This window comes from Protopterus annectens, chromosome 5.part0, assembly GCF_019279795.1.
Source record: "Protopterus annectens isolate FY-2018-M chromosome 5.part0, PAN1.0, whole genome shotgun sequence".
Taxonomy (NCBI): domain Eukaryota; kingdom Metazoa; phylum Chordata; order Ceratodontiformes; family Protopteridae; genus Protopterus; species Protopterus annectens.
Window position 1 is genome coordinate 982,728,485 of NC_056735.1, and position 23,098 is coordinate 982,751,582.

Here is a 23,098-nt window from a genome sequence, read left to right on the forward strand (position 1 = left end):
ATACTGGCAGGTACGCTTAAATGTGGGGGCTTGCCAGGACTTAATGAGTTGTCATCTATCATGTCTGTTGAAGCTAAAAGCTTATACGAGAGAGAATTCTGCAGTCTAATTATTTCAACATGAATGAGATGGTAAATGCAAATTTATTATTGATTTGGTTACAGTTATACATTGTATTTTATAATATTTTGTATATCTTAATATTGATGTTATTTTTTTATAAATATGTTTATATTTATAAATGGAGTGTATAAGATATGGTGGTCATGGATGACTGTGACTTTAAGGTTCTGTTTTTAAGTTGGAATATTGCTTTAATCTGAAGAAGTCCTTTGTATTGTGTTAGAGAGGAAAGCGCTTATTCAGTAAACAGAGGTAAAAATGATGGCCGTTGCGTTCATGTTTTTATGAATTTTACATTGGCTATATTTCAGCAGGGTGGCATTTTTTGTGAGGGGCAGCACTTCTAAAGAACCTGAGCAGTTAAATAGCGTTATTTTAGCAAGCTCACTTTAATCCCCAGCACTGACTTTACGAAATGGTTTTTAGCATACAACATATTGTTACATTCACCTGAAAATTTCAAATATAGAAATAAAATCATGTAAATGTTTTCATATGTTATGTGTAATACTTTTGTTAAAATTGCGGATCCTGGAAAGCAGAAATAAAATGTGTACATTTTTATTTTAGTTTTACGTCTACACCAGGTGAAAATGCATTTAAAGTGAAGATTAACTCCATAGATGATCAGTTTACTCGGACATGGGTACAATTACTAGACAGAAAAGATGGATCTTTCATAGTCAGATACAGAATGTATGCAAGTTACAGCAAGTTGAAGATTGAAGTTATTGCCGAGAATCAGCATGTTGCCTATTCTCCTTACTTAATAAAAGGTAATATATTCTTTTGACATGTGAGAGATTTATTCATTTTCATTATTGCTGAAGAACTGTTACCTTAACGTCTGTTTATCCTGATGTTCATTGTATTTCACTGTTGCAGTCCCAACCAGTGGGTTATCCGGCTCCTGATAGCTCTCTATCGGCCAGAATACCAAACGTAAGTAAATATGACATTGGCTGTCGTCAGTTGTAAAGGACGTCAGGGTGTCCAATACAAAAGGAGGCAGCCGACGTCACTTCCTCAGTCTTCCTTGCCACGGAGCCCGAAGCAGAAGTGTTTTTTGCACGAGTGCCGGTCGGCAGTTTGCCTTTTTCGTTTCCGACTACAAAGTTGAAGTCAGCTACAGCTAAGTAGCCTGTTGGGGATCCTCTTTTCTTGCCTTAACAAATGTCAGAAAAGGTTAATAATCGTCTGACCTGTGAAAAGCAGATTCCCCATAGAGATTTTCATTCCTATTGTATTATTTGTTTAGGCCTTGACCACGACATTCCTAGTTGTGATCTCTGTGCTTCCTTTAATCCGCGTACTATTCGTCATCGTGCTAAGCTTTTAGCTAAACATTTTGGAGTCTGGCCTAAGTTTGTCGGTATGGCATCCATTGATTTTCAGGCTTCGGATATCCCTAAAAAGTGTAAAGATAAGGACCGCGACAGGCTTCAGAGGGACAAGTCCTCGGATAATGTTAAGTTGGTCATCAGTCCTGCGGTAGCCAGTGAGGTGCCTTTGCAGACCCTGCAACCCAAGGATTTTCTACCGCAGGCCTCGGTTAAGACCGTGTCAGAGTCCGTCAGGCCGCTGGCTTCCTTTTTGTCTTTAGGTCTTCCACTTGTCGCCTCTTCAGCTGGATCTGGAACCACTAAGCTGACTCCGGTGTCTGAGGCCTCCGTTCTTCGTTCGGACAGCAAGCTCATACCGACTACCTCTGCCGCAACTTCAGCAGTTGCCAGGCCTCCCGACTCCTTCAGGCTTGCAGGAAAATCTTCCAGTCGTAAGCCTGTAAAGAAGCAGGCTCCAGTTGCCTCTCGTTCCCCTCAATCCCAAATGGTGAAAATGGCTAATGACCTGTTGACTCTTATTAGGGGTTCACAGCCTCCTTCTTCTAAATGGAGTAAGGAATATCTCTCCTGAGGCTTTGTCTTTTTCTGGTTCTGATACTTCTAGCATTTCTGCTGATGAAGAGGAAGTTTCTCAAGTTTTTTCTCCCTCAAGGATTCAGATGCGGATGAGTCCATTCCTTCTGCTTCTCCTCCAGAGAATTTCTCTTTTGGTGATACTTTGAATGCTCATGGGAATGTCAGGATTATCCCCAATCTAAGAAAAGGATTAGAGAATTTTTAGATTTGCCTCAGTATAAGCCTCTGGCTATTCCCCCAGTGTTGGAAGTGGTTCATGATGTTTTTCCTAGAAAACTCCTTGACTCCAAATTCAATTCCTCCTGCTCCCTGGAAACCTGACGGGTACTACAGAGTCCCTGATTCTCATTTGTTTCTTCTCAGGAATCTGTTGGCTGATCCAGAGGTTATTTCTCAAGGCCCTAAAGGGGTTAAGGCTGCTGTTACCAAAAATCCTGTTCCTTCTGACAGGGAGTCTAGGAACCTTGATAGATGAGGTAAAAAAGTTTTTACCTCTACCACTCTTGCTATTAGGGCTACTAATTGTCTTTTTCATATGCTCAAGTACCAGCAGCACACGTTGGAGGCCATTAAGTCTAGGATAACAAGTGTGCTTCTTTTGGCAGAGAGTAAGGATATGCAGGATTTGCTGAATTCTGCCAGTCTTGTCAGTAAACATTCATTACATTGTGGTTTTGATGTTCTAGAAGACTCCTGCAGGGCTACAGCTACTGGATCTGTTATTCGAAGGCACACCTGGCTCAGGGAACAGCCCCTTCCAGAGCCTGTTAAGGCTAAGCTTTTAGATGTACCTTTGCATAGGGTTTTTTTTGGCAGCAAAGCAGAGGAAGTGCTCAAGAAGATGGAGGATAAGGCCAAGTCTATGCAAACAGTTAAGGACTTCCTGCAGGTTCAACCTCCTCGCTTTAGCAGGAATTACCCTTCTAAGAGTTGGACGTTTCCTGATACCAGCAGACAGAACCGTTCTAGGACTAGAGGTTACAAATGTTCTAGGGGGCAGGCGGCTGCCCCTCAAAAGTCTAAGCGTTGGCATGCTTACACTTCCAAGGCGGGAAGTTCTAAGCCTACATCTCAATCCAAGCATTCTCAATGACTTTATCCAACTTCTGCCTCTTCTTGCTTGTCCAGAAAGTCCTTTAGAGGGGGAAGGTTGGCATTCTTTGCAAATGTGTGGGCCACTATCACAGATACAAATGGGTACTCAGAAATGGGTACTCAGAACTGTATCTCTAGGTCACAGGTTTTCTTTCCACACCTTACCAGTACCCAAAGGGTTTCCGGACACTCCTCCAAACCAAAGGGCAGAAGTAGAAAAACTATTTTTTTCTCTGTTACATCTGGGAGCAATAGAATCCGTTCCTGTTCAACAGGTAGGTCAGGGGTTCTATTCCAGACTTTTTCTAGTTCCAAAAAAAGAAGGCACCTGGCATCCTATCCTAGATCTCTCCATTCTGAACTCTTTTTTGGTAATTCCAAAGTTCAACATGCTCACTCTGCATCAGTTGCTTCCAATGTTAGAAAAGGATTCCTGGCTGGTAACTTTGGACCTCAAATAAGCTTATCTGCACATCCTTATCAGGGAAAGTTGCAGGCAATTCCTTCGTTTCAGGGTGGGAAGCAACATTATCAATTCTCTGCACTGCTCTTTGACTTATCTACAGCTCCCAGAGTTTTCACAAAGTGCCTGGCTCCAGTCATTGCTTTTTGCAGGCAGAAGAAAATTCAGATTTATCCATACATGGATGACTAATTCAAGCAAGTTCTCAGGAACAGCTGTTAAAGGATCTAGAATTTGTAAAGACTCTTTTTTTTCTTCCCTGGGTTACACTCTCAGTGAGGAAAAATAAAAAAATAGTGCCATCCAAGGAGATAACATTCCTGGGAGCGAGTCTGAACACAGCTGCCCAGATGATATATCTCACCCAGGAGAAGCGGAAAACTCTTTCAGTGTACTTCAAGGATTTGGCAAGCCTGTCCCAGCTCCCTGCAAGGAAATACCTGCAAGCTCTGGGATACATGGCTTCTTGCATTCTCATGATTCCATATGCAAGACTGCATATGAGGAAATTGCAATGGTACCTCAAGAATTTTTGGTGTCAACACACACAGGACCTGGATATGATAATTCCTCTGCTTCCATGTCTGCAGACAGAATTTCTAGGTGGGCAACAGCCTGTCAACAAAACAAAGGCATGCCTTTTCGCCCACCCGCTGCCACTCAAGTTATTACCATGGACGCATTGGACTACGCCTGGGGAGCTCACTTGGAAGGCAGATGCATACAGGGATGTTGAAATACCCAGCAGATGCACCTGCACATAAATCTGAAGGAGTTGATAGCAGTTCATCAGGCCTTACTAGCTTTCAAGCATCTTCTTTCTCCAAGAACTCTGCTAATCATAACAGACAGCCCCACAGTCTTGTGGTACATCAACAAGCAGGGAGAGACTCATTCTTATCCCCTGTGTAGGCTGAGCATGAATCTCTGGTACATAGCAGCATCTCTGGGCCTGCATCTCCTAGCTCAGTTTCTTCCAGAGAGGCTCACTGTTTTGGCAGACCGGTTGAGCAGGCAGACCCTGGATCCTCATGAGTGGCAACTGAACAGAGCAGTCTTTTACAGCATCATTTAATGTTGGGGTACTCCTCAGGTGGATCTTTTCTTCTCCCCAGACAACCATCTTCTACCTCTTTTGTGCACCAGACAACATCACAGCAGAGCTTGGAGAGTGGATACTCTATCCTTCCCTTGGACTCTGCTGTCAGTTTATGCTTTCCCTCCTCTTCCTCTTCTTCCCAGAGTATTATTGAAGATCAGGGACGAACGACCAAGGACTATTCTCATAGCTCCAGACTGGTCCAGACAGCATTGGTATCCACTGCTTTATAGTCTCTCCCTATTTCCTCTTTGGCATCTTCCTCTGAAACCAGATCTTTTGGTTCAGGAAGGGGGAAACATTCTGCATCCTCATCTTCAGTTTCTCCATTTGGCATCATGGCTCATTGTATGAATCAATCCTTTTCTTCTTCCCTTTCCCAGTAGGTGATTGACATGCTTAGGCTAGGAGGCCTAGCACTAGGAAGTCCTACGCTGGCAAATGGGAAAGATTCTCTCATTGGATGCAGGCTAGACGGGAATCTTCTTCTTGGCCTACCCTTCCTCTGATCTTGGAATACCTGGTTGATTTGCTTCAGGGTGGTCTTTCTTTTTCCTCTATCAAGATCCATGCTTCAGCCATTTCTGCTCATTGTTCTTTTGAGCAACCTATTTTCTCTCATCCCCTGATGAAAATGTTTCTCAGAGGTGCTTGCAACTTAAAACCTCCAAGAAGGGCACCTACTCCAGCCTGGGATCTTAATTTCGTTCTAGAGAAATTCACTCTTCCTCCTGTTGAGCCAGCTGCCACTGCAGATTTAAAGTTTTTTTTCTTGGAAGACTGCTTTCCTCTTGGCTATAACTTCAGCAAGGAGGATTTCGGAGCTGCAAGCTTTGATGGCTGTGGAGCCTTTTCTTATTTTCCATGCAGATAGGGTCTCTCTGAGAACCAACCCCTCCTTTATGCCTAAGGTGGTTTCTAGCCTGACCCTTAATCAGTCCATACACCTTCCTACATTATTTCCTAATCCTTGAAATAGAGGTGAAAGGATCCTACACTCTCTTGATGTGCACAGACAGCTCAGGTTTTACCTGGACAGGACTAAAGACCTTCAGAAATCAGCACAGTTATTGGTCAGTTTTGCCCCTGGAGCTCAGGGCAAGGCTATTGCTAAGCAAACCATTTCCAAATGGATTGCACATTGTATTACTTTTTGCTATTCTTTTCATGGCAAGGTTCCTCCTCAAGGAGTTAGGACCCACTCAACAAGAGTAGCATCCACTTCTGCAGCCTTTTTAAGGGGTGTCCCTACTAAAGGCATTTTGGAGGCTGCCACGTGGTCTTCTGTTCACACTTTCACAAAGCATTATAATTTTTTATTTTCTAGAGCCAGGGCTGGGTTTGCCACTGCTGTTCTGCAGGGGCAATATCTCCAATCCTTGATTCTGTTGGTTCCTCCTCCCTTTTCTATGGGCTTTTATTAATCAACCCATTGGTTAAGACTGCAACAGTGAAACACGATGAACATAGTACAGTTGTGTACACTTACCATAAATATACATGTTCGAGTGTATTCATTGTTGCAGTCATGGTTTCCCCTCCCTCCTTTCCCCTTTTTGTTCCTTTCCTTTTCTCTTTTTCCTAAGGTACAGGCTAATTTTGGTATTATTTACCAATGTTGCTATTGGTTTAAGCCTTGTTTTCTGGGAGCTTCTGACTGCTATGGCAAGAAAGACTGAGGAAGTGACGTCGGCTGCTTCCTTTTTTTATCGGATGCCCTGACGTCCTTTACAACCGACGACAGCTTATGTCATATTTACTTACCTTTGGTATTCTCCTGATCGAGGGCTACCAGGAGCCGGATAACCCATTGGTTAGGACTGCAACAGTGAATACACTCGAACATCTACATTTATGGTAAGTGTACACAACTGTACTTTATATTTGTCAAATTATGGCTCAAGTATTGAAAGGGGAAAAAGTGTAGGGAAGAACTTTATGGTGCTTAACCACTTTGAGCAGCAGATCTTAAAAATATTGTGGAGTGACATCCGTGTACAAAGTAGAGCTGAACCATGGTCAGATGGGACCCTAGGGAGGGTAATGGACTTGGACCCCTACCCCTGCAGCCTTACCAGTACCGCATTACTTGGCTGTCTGTCTTGAGTTACAGTAAAACTCTGCTCATACTTGTCAATGTACATACTATTTCTTTCATTTTTTTACTTTTATGATTATCACAGAGATTTGGATTTACTATAGAAATGTCATTTCAAGTTTCACAAAAGCACTGATAGCCATTTGATAAGCACAACAAAACTTTCTCAAACTAAAAACAGATAACATGAGCAACAGTAAATATTTCCTCCCTTGAAACTCAACTTTACTGAAAATGCATCTGACAACACATTAAGCTACAAGGCATTGTACTGGATCTCAGTCAAACAGCATATAGCAAAGCACTAATTAGCATCTATGTGAAGAGTGCAGGAATTCAAAAGACCAAATGTACAATGCATTTGCTGACAGCTTAGGATAGTCCACTGGATGTAAGCATCCCTATTCAGAGGCCGTCTAGGAGCACTGTCAGGGCAAGTGATTTGAGTCAAGTCACACAGTAAACAAATGAAGGTTAAGGGAATCAAACCCTTCACTACAGAAGCAGCTCAGACAGTTGTACATCTGCACTAGGTACCATTTCAGACTATTGTACCCCAAACAGTGCATTTCACACTTGTGTGCCTGCAAAAAATAAATAAAACAAAATGTTAATTAACTCTGAATACATTTTTAATTAACATTAAGATCATACCCAAAGAACATGGTTTGTATAATAATCCAGTTTCCTACAAACAATTCCTTAATTTATTTTCACCAAAACTATTGTGGGTTGCAAGTACCACGTATTTACACACACACACACACACACACACACACACACACACACACACACACACACAACCATCAATTACAGCCATATGTTTTGTACACCTCAGATATCTGCTTGAGAAATAAGAAAATATAAAAATAATAAACTCGGTGATAAACCAAACTGTGCTTTAATGCAGAATTTCGGTAAAAATCCAGTAAGCGGTTTCGTCTTTTCATACACAAGACTTCTTCAGACTGAATTAAAACCTCTCACTTCATTCATTAAATACTAAAAGATATCATCACATGACATTCAAAATTAATGTCGTAACCCTTTCTTTTTCAAATAGGCTACAAAACCTTCTCTGTTGTTTAGCCCAGGGGGATAACAGACATTCAACTTGACCTGCCATGTGTATTCCAACCATTTCAACGCATCCTCAGCATTCAACTTAATCTCATGGTCACCAATATTTCCCAAAACCAAAAATTTAAAATTTTCTGATTGATACATTCAAAAACAATATACTTTATTAAAAACATTTTATAGAAGAAGTCTTGTGTATGAAAAGACGAAAGCACTTACTGGATTTTTACTGAATTTCTGCATTAAAGCACAGTTTGGTTTATCACCGAGTTTATTATTTTTATTTTTTATCAGTTATTTGGTTTATACGTTTTAAGTGATTAATTTATTTTGTTACGTTTCAAGATGAGCCAAGCAGGTTCTAGTTTTATGACGATTCCAACTGGATGCACTCTTCATGATGGCCCAAGTGGGTCGCTGATGTTAAATCAGGAAGGCTTGTTGAATGTTGGAGCAACAAGGCATGGACAGTTACCAAAAAGAACAAATAAGCTGTTGTCAAATTGTTTAACCCCTCCAGGTGATGTTTTTTTGACTCTAAGCAATGAAGGCACCAGTAACAGTTATTCTTTTGATGCTTATGAACTATTTAAAGATCTAGAAAAAGATCTCATAAAGCTAAAGCATCTGCAATGGGATGTTGCTTACTTTGACAACTGTTTGCGTGTTAAGAAGGTTCCAAAGGGCCTTAGGATTACAAAAATGCCAAATGGGAATGATTTACCCAAAGACTTTATTGATAGATGGGTCGAATTAAACCAAAAGGTGGGGCTACGATATGTTGAAATGTTGTCCGAGTTCAACAAACTCAAAATCGAACAATAAAATAAATTCTAGTTTCTTTTCTCTCAAAGATCAGTTGACTGCTGACAGTTTTGTTGCTAAATTTAGTCTTATTCAAGACAAATTAGCAAAAGAAAATTACCTTTTGTCTAAACGGAAAATCAAAAAGTTTCAGCGCGACCTTAAGGAATATGAGGAAGGGAATGCTTATATTAGAGTAACAACAGGGCACACTGATGTAGCGGCTGATGTAGCACTCTTGAGAACTGAAAATGAGGCAGCACTGACTGCAAGTTGAGGTGAGGAAGGGCCAAGACGCTCAGAACGTCTGGCGCGGTGTGGGCAACAAAACAAAATGGTGATTTCCAATGCACAAGTTTGTTCCATGCCTTCACAAAATTTTCAGCAGGGACAGCAGGCACAGAAGGTGCAGGTTTATCAGAAGGGGCCAAATGGCTGCAGGACTTGGGCAGAAGTAACATCATCCATTACAGGGAATTACAAAAAACAGTCCAAGAAGAAGGCGTGGAAGAAATGGAAAATTAACTTGTTTTTCAGGTACTTTTGATCCTAGCAGTTACTTAATTGTTAATTTATCATCTAAATTTTTGGATGCCAAGACTTGTGACATTCTGAGCAGAGGTTGGAATTTTTTTCCATCTACTAGAACGAACGAGTGTGATGTGCTAAATGAGCTGAGAGATTTTGTTAGAAAACTGAATTTCAAAGTTTTGTTCAAAAATGGCAACAATAATGTAAGTTAAGAGTTTAGTAGACCAAGTACTTTTAACCCCCCTTTGAGAAAGGAATTGGAAATGTTTCTTAGTATGACAGAGCTTGAAATTATTGAACTGTTGAACAACAAAAGTAGTTTCAAATATCATAATATGTCTGCAAACGAGCGTAAGCTGTTTTTTGATTTAGTTAATGATGATAAAATTCTTGTTAGCAAAGCAGACAAAGGAAATGCTTTGGTAGTACTAGATAGAGATTATTATGATATGAAAATGTATCACATGTTGGCTGATGATGAATTCTATGAAAAAGTGAGTTTTTCTGCTGTTAAAAAGTCATATTGTTTTATTGATTCCTTCATCGAGGAATGGTTTTATACAGGAAGGATTACAGAGGATATCAAGAAATATATTTCGAATGCAGCTCCCAAGTTTAGTAGAATTTTTGGCTTGGCCAAAATTCACAAAGATCTGGAAGACTCTGTGTTTAGGCCTGTAGTGGCAAGTGAAGGGACTAAAACTGAAGCCATTTCTATTTTTGTAGACAAAACATTTACAAAAGGTAGCGGTCAGAGGTAGTGCTTATATTAAGGACACTTTTGATTTTATTGGACACATCAAAAAAGTGAATGTTATTGAGTCAGACATTTTAGTCACTTTAGATGAGAAGTCTTTATATACAGTTATTCCCAATGAAGAAGGAATGGAAACAGTGAGGTTGGAGCTTTGGAGTTCAGGATTGTTTTCCAACAACACTACTAGTTTACTTATGGAAATGTTAGATGTTATTTTGAGCTACAACTACTTTAAGTTCAAAGATGATTTTTTTCATCAAAAAAATGGGGTAGCAATGGGTGCAGCGATGGTACCCAGTTATGCTAACATTTTCATGAATGGTTGGGAGAAAAGACATATTCTGATTGATACATTCAAAAACAATATACTTTGGTACAAACGTTTTATAGATGATTTGTTTATTGTTTGGAGAGGGGGGTTGGAATCCCTTGAATCTTTCTTACTTTATATCAACAGGGTTTGTACGTATTTGAAATTGACTTCAGTTTTGAATGAGAAGAGTATTTCATATTTGGATGTAGTAGTGTACGAAGAAAATGGCAAGCTAGCTAGCAAAATCAGTAAAAAGAATGTGCAAAACAATGCATATTTACACTTCTCAAGTATGCATCCCAGATATATGAAAGAAAATATTGTCAAGGGTCAACTGATGAGGCCGCATCAACTTACTTTAGATGATGCTGATTTTATTGAAGAAAGCAAAGCTATATGTAACAAATTTGTAGCTAGAGGCTATTCAAATGAATTAGTGAGACGTAAATTCAGTGAAATTAAGAGAACTAGAGAAAATCTAGAAGTTTCTTCTAAGAAAAACACGAATAATGACTTTAGAACTGCTATGCAGATATTGAATAGTGTAGATTCAGAAGCTATTAAACAGATTATTAGAGCAAATTGGAAAATTTTGAAGAGCAGTGAAGAGGTACTGGAAGCAGTTGGCAATGGTCCACGCTTTCTGTACAAAAAAGGAAAGAGTTTTAAAAACGTTTTCCAAAGCAATTTGAATGTCAGGTCGTTTAGTACAAGAGGCAGGATGGAAAATGTTTGGCATGCAATTTTTGTGATTTAATTTATGAAGGAGTCAGTGAAATTATTATTAATGATGTAAAAATACATGTCAATAAGGTTTATACTTGCAAATCAAAGTTTGTTGTTTATTTAATTGTATGTCAGTGTTGAAATGCATTCTCTGTTGGCCGTACTAGTAGGGAGCTGTTCAAGAGAATGTATGAACATAAACAAGCTGTGGAAACTGGCAATGAAGCTAATGCTTTAGGTAAACATTATAAAATGGGGGGGGGGGGGGTTGCAAAATTAATTTAAAATTTTTGGTTTTGGGAAATATTGGTGACCATGAGATTAAGTTGAATGCTGAGGATGAGTTGGGATGGTTGGAATACACATGGCAGGTCAAGTTGAATGCCTGTTATCCCCCTGGGCTAAACAACAGAGAAGATTTTGTAGCCTATTTGAAAAAGAAAGGGTTAAGACATTAATTTTGAATGTCATGTGATGATATCTTTTAGTATTTAATGAATGAAGTGAGAGGTTTTAATTCAGTCTGAAGAAGTCTTGTGTATGAAAAGACGAAAGCGCTTACTGGATTTTTACTGAATTTCTGCATTAAAGCACAGTTTGGTTTATCATTTTTATTTTTATCAGTTATTTGGTTTATACGTTTTAAGTGATTAAATAAGAAAATATGTTTAAACAATGGTCCAGAGATGTATCTTAGCTCACTGCTGTCAAAACCATATAATGGAACCCATTGCAACTACCTCTGCCCCCTCTCAACTTCTTATTTCTAATTACAGACAAAGTTATTGTAATCAGGCACAGATTTTAAATGTTTCTATTATATACTTCAAAAGTTGATAAAACAAAAAGCTTTGCATTAGCAAGCATTTTCCGAATGGTCAAATCTGAAACTCATAACTGTCATTATTTAATAACCACAAACCACAGCAATTCGCCAGAAAGCCACAAATTTTACAAGGAATGGACAAATTTACATTTCATCTTTTTTGCTCAGTAATTCTGAACAAATCCAAAATGAATGAGGAGACAAGGGCCCAAAATGTATCTCAGTTCACTGTTGTCAAAACCATACAGTGGAACACATTTCAAGCCTCTCTTCTCTCTTTTTCTTAGCACTAATTAATGACAAAAAAAATCAGCTATGGATGGTAAATATTTATGTTTATATACTTAGAAAGTTGATAGAATAAAAAGCTTTGTGTTGCAAGAATTTTTGAAGTATGCAATGTCTCATGCATATCATCATTTATTGACCACAGTCCACAACAGTTTACCTGAAACCGACAGTCTTTGCTCAGTACTCCTGGGCAAAGCCAAAAATAATGAGGAGACAATGGCCCAAATTTTAAATCCCAGTTTCTTCTAATTGTTGACTAGGTAAACTTACATTACAAAGTGTCTCTTTTCATTGATAACCCAAGGGCACTGTTTAAGTGACTTGCTGAAAGACACACAATAGGAAAAAGCTTTTGAATATGGGCATAATTTTGTTAGCATTTCAAAGCCTTAAGCATCAGGCATCTGTAACTTCAAATATGTTTTCTGATCGACTTTTATCCTCCTTCATTTATCAGAACATTAAGAAGTTAAAGAATGTCTGGTTGTTAGTGCAGTGGATTAAGGTTCTAAGCGCTTAATGAGCTACTTCCTGTAGTGTAGGGTATAGGATATGTCTCTTTATAGGTCCATTTGCCTACTGTGTGAAGTACTGTAGGGACTTTGTGAATAATAATAAAAAAAGATAAACGTATATGCTATTTCTAAACAGGAATAATAACTGTGACACTTTGATTGTTATTACTGAGTAATTGTGATCCACAGTGATTTACTTGTGTGTGGGTGGCCATGATGATGCAGCGGTTAGCATTGCTGCCTCACAGCAAGAGGTTCTCCGGTTCGATCCTTGGCTGGGGTGCCTTCTGTGTGGAGTCTGTATGTCCTCCCTGTCTCCCGTGGGTTTCCTCCGGGTGCTCTCGTTTCCTCCCACATCCCAAAGACATGCTGTAGGTGGATTGGACACTCTAAATTGGCCCTAGGTGTGCGTGCGTGCATGTGTGTACCTTCTGTGGAAGGTTGGGCACCGGGCTGGCAACTCAATACTGTAAAACTCTACTGCCAATCATAAGAGGACAGGTGATCTGCTGTGGCGACTCCTAACCGGGAAAAGCCGAAAGAAGAAGAAGTGATTTACCTGTGTGTCCTATCTGTAATTATCCACCCACACAAACAAACCCCTCATGCATTCAAAATCACCTCATGCACAATACACAATGTGTCTCTTGCAGCAGCACCACTTTGTGAGAGCAGCTGTCCTATGCCTGCTCAGAGGAACAAATCCACTCTGCTGCATGGAACAAAATCTAGACTGATAGTGAAATGTGGAGTGCTCTGTAAAATAAAATCTGCAGTACAGGTGCTCTGCAAAATCACAGAACGTCCAGGACTGCAGAGCAAATGTCTTGTGCTTCTGGACTGATGCTGCTGTGAAATGAAAGTATTAGCAGAGCAAACTGTTTTTTAATATATATATGTTTAGTAAAAACTACTTGCAGAATTTGGGGGGCTATGCCCCCCCACAGCCCCCATTGTGGGGGCTATCCCCCACACACACCCTTACTTAATATTCTCATTCCAGGGTCACACTGCAGTGAGGCAGGGGCTATATTTCATTTTCGACCAAATGTAATTCGACCAAATGTGCTTTCAGTGAAGTGTGCTGCCTTAAATTATTTTCGACCAAATGTAATTCGACTAAATGAATGGGACCCATATATGTGTGTGTGTGTGTGTGTATTTGTCTATATATATATATATATATATATATATATATATATATATATATATGGGTTCCGTTCAGAAGCTCGAAATACTGAAATCTCGAATTTCAGTATTTCGAGCCCAAGAAGCTGAATCCACATAATAGCGAACGTTTAGAAGCGCTAAATTCAAAACCTCGAATACCACGCTTCTAAAGTTCCGCTATGGTTATGTATTCAGGTAAGTGTGTGTGTGTGTTAAGCGGTTTGGGTAGGGGCTGTGGTGTGTGTCAGTGTGTTTTGTTGCTGTGATGTGTGTGTGCGAAGAGAAAGTAGCTTGTGTGGTGGTGTTTTGTGTGTGTATGTAGTGCGACCTCGGAGTGAGAATATTTAAGTAGGGGGGGTGTGGGGGTGCAGGGGGGCTTGATTGTGTGTGTTTGTGTGGTGTGTGTGTGTGTGCGTGTGTAGTAAAACCGAAAAATTTAAAACTTCCGGTATTCAAGATTTTGAATTTCGCGGTTTTTAGTTTTCGTTGTTTTGAGGATTCCACTTCTTGGGCTTGAGATACTGAAATTCGAGTTTTCAGTATTTCGAGCTTTTGAAGTGAATCCATAAATATATATTATATATATATATATATATATATATATTATATATATATATATATATATATATATATACATTTTATATATATCTACATATATATATATATATATATATATTTATATATATATGTATGCATATATATAGATATATATACAGTGGATATAAAAAGTTTACACACCCCTGTTAAAATGCCAAGTTTTTGTGATATAAAAAAATGAGACCACAATAAATCATTTCAAAACTTTTTCCACCTTTAATGTGACCTACAACCTGTACAATTCAATTGAAAAATAAACAAATCTGTTAGGGGAAAATATAAAAAATAAAAAACGTACAATACACTAGTTGCATGAGTGTGCACACCCTTAAACAAATACTTTGTTGTGTGTGCACAGTGCACACCCATAAACTATTACTTTGTTGAAACACCTTTTGATTTAATTACAGCATTCAGTCTTCTTTGGTAGGAGTCTATCAGCTTGGCACATCTTGACTTGGCAATATTTGCCCACTCTTCCTTGCAAAAGCGCTCCAAATCTGTCAGATTGCAAGGGCATCTCTTCAGCACAGCCCTCTTCAGGTCACCCCACAGATTTTTTATTGGATTTAGGTCTGGGCCATTCCAAAACTTTAATTTTCTTCTGGTGAAGCCATTCTTTTGTTGATTTGGATGTATGCTTGGGGTCATTGTTGTGTTGAAAGGTGAAATTCCTCTTCATCTTTAGCTTTCTAGCAGACGCCTGAAGGTTTTGGGCCAAAAGTGACTGGTATTTGGAACTGTTCATAATTCCCTCCACCTTGACTAAAAACTAAAACCCCAGTTCCAGATGAAGAAAAGCAACCCCAAAGCATGATACTGCCGCCACCATGCTTCACCGTGGGGATGGTGCTCTTTTGGTGATGCAGAGTGTTGTTTTTGCACCAAATGTACCTTTTGGAATTGTGGCCAGAAAGTTCAACCTTGGTCTCATCACACCATAACACATTTTCCAACATGCTTTTGGAAGACTTGATGTATTGTTCTGCAAATTTTAGCCAGGCCTAGATGTTTTTCTGTGTAAGAAAATGCTTCCGTCTTGCAACCCTACCCCATAGTCCAGACATATGGAGAATGTGGGAGATTGTTGTCACATGTAGTACACAGCCAGTCCTTGCCAGAAATTCCTGCAACTCCTTCAGTGTTGCTGTAGGTCTCTTGGCAGCCTCCCTGATCAGTTTTCATCTTGTCTTTTCATCAATATTGGAGGGACGTCCAGTTGTTTGCAACATCACTGTTGTCCCATATTTTCTCCACTTTTTGATGACCATCTTCACCGTGTTGCATGGTATATGGTATATCCAGTGCTGTGGAAATTTTTTTGTACCCTTCTTCTGACTGATACCTTTCAACAGTGAGATCCCTTTGATTCTTTGTAAGCTCTCTGCGAACCATGGCTTTTGCTGTAGCAGGCAACTGAGTAAATGTCAGGAAAATCCTAGTAGGACAGCTGAACTTTATTTCGGGTTAGTCATAGTCTCTTTAATTGATGGAATGTGTGTACCCAAGAAAACTGAATGCTGTAATTAAATCAAAAGGTGCTACAACAAAGTATTAGTTTAAGGTTGTGCACACACAAGAAAGTATTAGTTTAAGGGTGTGCACACTTACGCAACCAGAGTATTGTATGTTTTTTATTTTTTTTCTATTTTTCCCCTAAGAAATTTGTTTTGTTTTTTCAGTTGAATTGTACAGGTTATAGGTCACATTAAAGGTGGGAAAAGTTTTGAATTGATTTATTGAGGTCTCATTTTTTATATCCCAAAAACCTGGCATTTTAACAGGGGTGTGTAAACTTTTTATATCCACTGTATATGTATATGCATACATATATCTATCTATCTATATATATATATATATATATATATATATATATATATAAATATTTATATATATATATATATATATATATATATATATCTATGGATCGACTTCATTACAACGAAATCCCACTTCACCGAAACCCAAAACAATGAGACCACATCAACGAAACCCCACAACAATGAACATTAACAACAATGAAACCCAAAACCACGAAACACTAACACAAACATCACAAACACACACATACACACACAACAACCCAAAAGTACCTAACACGCAGTACTACAAACCATATGGGCAGGGGGGCAAGCCCCCCTGCACCCCCCACACCCCCCTTCTTTATTATTCTAACTCCGAGATCGCACAAACAGACACACAAGGCACACTCACACCCACACATTACATTCCCTGACAAACACACACCATACTCACAACACACACTTACACACACCACTACCCCTCAAACAGACACTTACACATACATACTTACGGCATTGGAACACCAGAAGCGCTAAACACAATCCCGTAATGTCTGGATTTTGAATTTCGCACTTCTGAGGTTTCAACGTTCTGAAGTTTCGAACATCTGGTCCCGCTCTTCCTGGTTTCATTCATATGAACTTTCGTTCATTTGAAGGGAATCCATGCACACACATACGTATACATAAATATTTACATGTATACGTACAGAGATGTGTGTGTGTGTGTGTGTGTGTGTGTGTGTATATATATATATATATATATATGTATATATATATATATATATATATATTTGTTCATCACTCATTAGACCCATTATAGAGTACAACGCCCCTTTTGGTATGTACCTCACAAGACATCTACAACAACTAGAAAGGCTGCATAAATACCTCACAAAGAGGATTACCGGCCTCAAACAGATGCCCTACGCAGACAGTCTCAAAACACTCCAGCTTTACTCTGTCGCATATTGCCTACTCAGAGGCGATCTCTGCCTAACATACAAAACTATGTCAAGCCCAGAGCTGTTGGACATGCTCCACTTAAAGAAATCCCAATCCGTCCGAGCTACATGCTCTAGGGACGTAAACCTTGGCACCACAATAAACAGAACATGCTGGAGGGATAGATTCCTGTCCTAGAGACTTCCCATACTCTGGAACAAACTACCTATCTATATCAAAAAAAGCTCCTCATTAGCACTCTTCAAGAAAAATCTTGATGATTGGATGGGAGATAGGAAGTTCACCTCAGGGATCACTTCTGTGGCTCTGCTTGACAGGGGCAGAGGAAAATCATTTTCTTAGGTGGCGAAAGCCAGGGTACCTTATTGGCTAGGCTTATATAGGCCCTAGGGCCAATAGCCTAATACCTACTTATGAACCTATATATATATATATATATATATATATATATATATATATATATATATATGTGTGTGTGTATATGTGTATGCGGTGTGTGTGTGTATGTGCGCACATGTATGTATGTATAAATATATATAGTGTTACAGTTAGGGAGAGCAAATGTTCACTTGAGCAAATACTGTTTCATGCTAGAAAAAAAAGTGAATGCTCATTTGATCGAATACTGTTTAATCGGGTTTCTGCCTGCAGTCAGTTTATTGGGATAGTTGTACAGCAGGGTAAGGAAATTTTCCCTTACACCACTGTTGTGAGATCTCTTAGTAAGGATAAATAATTAGCAAGGGGGTGTGAGGGGTGTCATGGGCGTTGCCGCTTTAGAAAAATATTTTTTTTGAGCTTTCAGTCTAAACTGATCGTTGTTTAGTGATTTGCTCAAATGAGCATTCTCTTTTTTATGAGACACTCATATATTTGGCACAACAATTGGTGGTAGATGATCCACAACCCCAATATTTTTATTTGATGCCCATGATTCATAAATCTGTTACCAAACCTCTGGGTCGCCCTATAATGGCGAGAAGGGGTTCCTTAATAAAACCTCTTTCAGTTTAGTTGGAAGCTAAACTTAAACCTCTTTTGATTTTTGTTAGAGCTAGAATTAAGGATACTAACCATTTTTTGGCAATAATGAATGATTTACAAGTTCCATGCAATGCTTATTTAGGTACACTAGATGTACAAGCATTATATGCCAGCATTCCACATGTGGGCGGTAATATTCTAGAATGTATGAAGAGGTTGAAGTGGAATTTTTGCTTACATTATTGGGGTTAGTGTTATAACATAACTCTTTTAGATTTGGATCTCAGTGGTTTTTACAGATTGTGTACCGCCATGGGTGCGACTTTCGCACCCATTTACGCGGACTTATTTATGGGGTATTTTGAGTTGCAATTTACTTATAGTGATACCAATGTGTTTTTACCACATTTAATTATGTGGCATAGATATTTAGACGATTGTTGGGTAGTTTGGAATAGCAACTTAGATAAGTGGAAATCATTTGTTACATACTTTGACTCTAATAAATATGGGATACAATTCAGTGGCAAAATTGATTTATTTAATGTTGAATTCTTGGATGTAAATGTGACTAAAGCTATAGATGGGACTAGTGTTACTAGTCTCCATCACAAACCTTTTTCTTAGAATTCTTTATTACATGCGGATAGTTGCCACCCCTGACATATAGTCAACAATATTCCCAAGGCCCATTTTTTGAGAATAAGATGAATATGTAGTTCAGAAAAAGATTTTGACACTGAGGTGAATAATCTCAAATTTAGATTTAGATTAAGGGATTATAATAATACTTTGCTTGACTCTGCCTATCAACAGACAGTTCAGATACCCAGAACGGAACTTTTTCAAGAAAAGCAGGCGGATTATTCAGATGGTCAAGATAAGCCTAGATTGATTACTACGTTTGATACTAACACTTTTAAGATAAAATCAATGATAGCTAAGTATTGGCATATCTTGAAGTCTGATTTGCTTTTTGGACCAGTGCTAGATAACGTTTGTCATTGGGTTTCGTAGGGGCAAAACAGTGGGTGAGCAGTTTTCTTCCTTTATAAAAGGGCATACTTGTCAGTTTGGTCAAGTAGCCAGAAGAATAGTTAGTTGCACCTTTTGTGGACATTGCACATATTGTAAATTGATATATAGGACAAAGTCCTTTACCTCAGTTAATGCCCCAAAGGTGTATAATATAAGGCATTTTATCACTTGTTCCAGTGAATTGGTTATATATATATGGCAGTTTGCCAATGTGGGTCTTTTTACATGGGACAAATGTCTCGTTCTTTCAAACAACGTATTCCATTACATGTAAGTGATATCAATTGTAAACACTTACAGAGCTCTTTGTATAAACATGTTGCATCACATAAACTTCATATTTTGATGCGGAGAACGTATGTGGATAATTAATTTGGGTGCACTATTTAAACCAGGTCTCAATGACCATTGATAATTAATTTTTAGGTACAGTTTCAAACATCGTAGGTTTATTATATTTAATTTTTTATAGTAATGTATATATTGGTTATCTGATGGCACAGTAATTGTGCTTTAGGGAGTTGTGTGTGTGTATATATATATATATATATATATATATATATATATATATATATATATATATGTCTGATTTTTTTTTTATGTATATAATTTAATATCGTGTCATTATTTTTTATTTAATGATGTTGCTTTAATTCTTGTCTTAATAGATGATGGATGTTATGTGATCCTATCTCGCCTACATTCTGACTGATGGGTTCGGAGCCGATCCCTCGGCTCCGACTCGGCACGCTTATGCCAAAGAGCGAAGTCTCTTATTGGCTGAGCTTACTATATCCCAGGATGCACCACTACCAGTCCCCCAGATCTCGTTTGCCGCTAACTAGCAAAGACGTGGTCTCGAGCTGGCTGAGCTAAGTAGTGTTTTCACTAACTTTTTCTGTCAGGAATTCTCTAATTCTTTAACAAAAAGCTGTTTTAACAGCTATACTGTACTTTTTGTGTGTGACTGGTTATTTTTTTCTGTGAATTTTTGTGTGTGGTTGACGTATTGGTTCTGACTAGAGGCCCCTTTTCAGTTGTCGGGCCTTTCCCGGTCAGTCAATTGCTTCAAATCCTTAGGGGTTCTTGGATCCCTTTAATTAAATTTTCTTTCTGTTGTTGTCGAACAGGTTACCTTAATCGGCGACTGCAAGCTGTTTATTGTAGTGACAGTTTAAAAAAAAAAAAAAAAAAAAGTGTGTGTCTTTCTGTAACAGTTACTAGACTTGTTGCTAATAATGTCTCAGGCTCCTAGGCCTTCGGGCTTTAAGAAGTGCACTAAGTGTAGCTTTAAAATGTCTATCACAGATGACCACTCTCTCTGTGTGTATTGTTTGGGCGCCAAACATTTACAGGAGTCCTGCAGCGTATGTCACGCGTTTTCCTCGAGGGTCCTCCAAGAGAGGAAAAATAAACTTATTTTGAAAGGCCTTATAAAACCCTCCTTTGAAGAAGCATTAGCATCCTCTCCTTCTCCTGCTAAAAAGAAAAGGGCGTCGGCTCCGACCAGTCCGTCGGACCCGACCGCCAAAAGACATAGGCAGGCTTCTCCTTCGGCTCCAAGGACTTCGGAGCCGAGGGCGGAACGGTCTGCCTCGATGCCTCCAGTCTCGACTCCTCTGGCTTCGGAGCCGATAGCTGGGGCATCGAGAGGTGGGTCACCTTCATCGGCTCCACTGGTCTCGGAGCCGATGAAGGTTGTCCGCTCAGACACTTCCTCCTCGGCGCCTAAGTCCTCCTCGGCACCGATGGAAACTAGTTTGGGTATTCCTTCGGCGCCGATAGTTATCGAGTCGCCTCGGAGCCGGTCCCCTAGCCCCTTGGGGCCGTTGGAGAGGCCAACTCGAACCCGTTCAGTCTCCTCTAGGTCATCGAAGATGTCAGATTCGGACATAGACAGGGTGCTCCAAAGACTGTTCCAGTCCCCAGTCTTTCAAAAATTTGTTTCAGCTCCGACCCAATTGGCTTCGGAGCCGATAGCCCATGCCATTGCCATTCCTCCTCCGACCGCCGGCTCCGTGGAGCAGGTGCTGTTGGAGCCGGTGGAGATCCTAGGGTCGGCTCCGACCCTTACTCCAACCCCGGCCTTCGGGTCCGAGTTTGGCACGCGGACTTCTTCGGCTGGACCCGGGGGTGACGTTTCGGGACCTATGCTGTCGGTTCCGAGCCTCCCTCTCGGTGCTTCGGCTGCGAGACTTCCGTCTGCTATCATGGCTCCGGAGACCGGACACTCCCAGGATTCTGAGGGTCCGGCTTTCAGAGCTATGAGGAGTGCCTTGGCCAAGTCTTCTTGACCATCTCTCGGCTTTACCGGCACCTTCCCTGGGCATGGAGACTGGGTCTTTGGCAGTTCCCTGTCCCTAGGCAGCGGAGCCCGGGCCTGAGGTTACCCCACTGGGGTTCCCCTCCTCCTGAGGGTTCTTCGGAGTTGTCTTCGGAGGAGCCCCCAAGGAAGAGATCGTGCAAGAGGAAGCACGTGGACTCCCCCGAGTCTATTACATCGGACACTGATCTTGATGATGCGGAGGGGTCCCCGAAGTCGTCCTCGGATGATGTCTCATTCGCAGACATTTTGGAGATCCTTAAGCTACGAGGCGGCTGGATATCCAAACCCCCCTCTGCTGATGAGTCAGTGCTTCTCAAGGCCTTTGGGGCTCAGCCCTCCACCTCCTGGGTGTCTCCGCCTTGACGAGCTCCTGGATTTGGTTTGTCGGGCGTGGGAACATCCAGATACTGTGGAACCAGTGCCTTCTCGCCCTAACAAATTTTTGTCTGCCCCACCCGAGAAGGAGTTCTTGACAAAAGGCGTGGCTGTAGATGCCATGGTGGTGGCATCTGCTACACAACAGGACGTGGCAGAGGCTTCAACGTCCGTCCATCCTCCTAATAAGGAGTCTAGGAGCATGGACCGGTACGGGAAGCGCACCCTGACTTCAGCGGCCTTTACACTAAGGTCCCTGAATTATTTGACACATTTTACCAGGCTACAGAGGGATCTGGTCAAGGAGCTGTCAGACTCCCTCTCAGGTAACCTACCTGAGCAGCTAGCCCAGTCGGTTAGCTCTCAGTTGGCTATCCTTACCTCGATTTCTAACTCGTCCATGAGGCTCATTTTATATGCAGCCGAAGGGGCGGGCAGAGCGGCAGGCACAGGCGTGGCTCTACGGAGACAAGCCTGGCTCCGTTTGTGTCATTTTGCGGAGGCCTTCAAGTCTTCCTTCGCCGACGCTCCCTTTGATGGGTCCTCTTTGTTTGGACCTAAGGTTAAAGACACTCTTACCCGCTGTGAGCAAGAGGGAAAAACTTTATCTGCCGTAGGTGCACGTTATTCCACTCCCTTTCGGCCTTACCCCAAGGCTAAAGGAGGAGGGAAGATGTGGTTCCGCAAATCCCGTAAGTTTTTTCCTCAACAGCAGGAAGATTCCCCTTCCAGAGGCAGAGGACGGGGAAATTTTTCTGGGAGACGCCGTCCCAGAGGCGGCAGAGGGCCCCGCAATTCTGGAGACCGCGAGTCCTTTCGTGGCTCTTCAGCCTCCCACACTTCATGAGGGATTGCCCGGCTGTGCTGCTCCGGAGCCAGTCGGGTGCCGTTTTGCCAAGCACCTAAAAGCCTGGGAGTCTATCACTCAGGACAGATGGGTGCTTGGGATTATTGCCGGAGGTTACACCATTCCTTCACACACTCACCCCACCGTCCAAAAAAATCCCGGACCCACCACCCAGTCAAAGGGAAATTGCAGCCGCAGAAGCGTCAAAGCTGCTAGAAAAAGGAGTCATCCAACCGGTCCCCACAGACCAGATCGGATCCGAAATTACTCAAGGTTCTTTTTAGTGCCAAAAAAGACAGGGGACCTGAGACCAATATTGGATCTCAGCAAACTAAACCAGTCCATCATGAAGT

The 23,098-nt window shown here is 40.6% G+C and overlaps 1 protein-coding gene across 1 annotated transcript in view; it reads left to right on the top strand.

Moving 5' to 3' along the window:
* POGLUT2 (protein O-glucosyltransferase 2) overlaps positions 1–23,098 on the top strand; it is a 765,363-nt gene that overhangs the window by 83,723 nt on the left and 658,542 nt on the right. Inside the window, exon 2 of the mRNA XM_044071952.1 lies at positions 694–899. Coding sequence (XP_043927887.1) covers positions 694–899 — 206 coding nt within the window. The remainder of the gene's footprint in view (positions 1–693; positions 900–23,098) is intronic.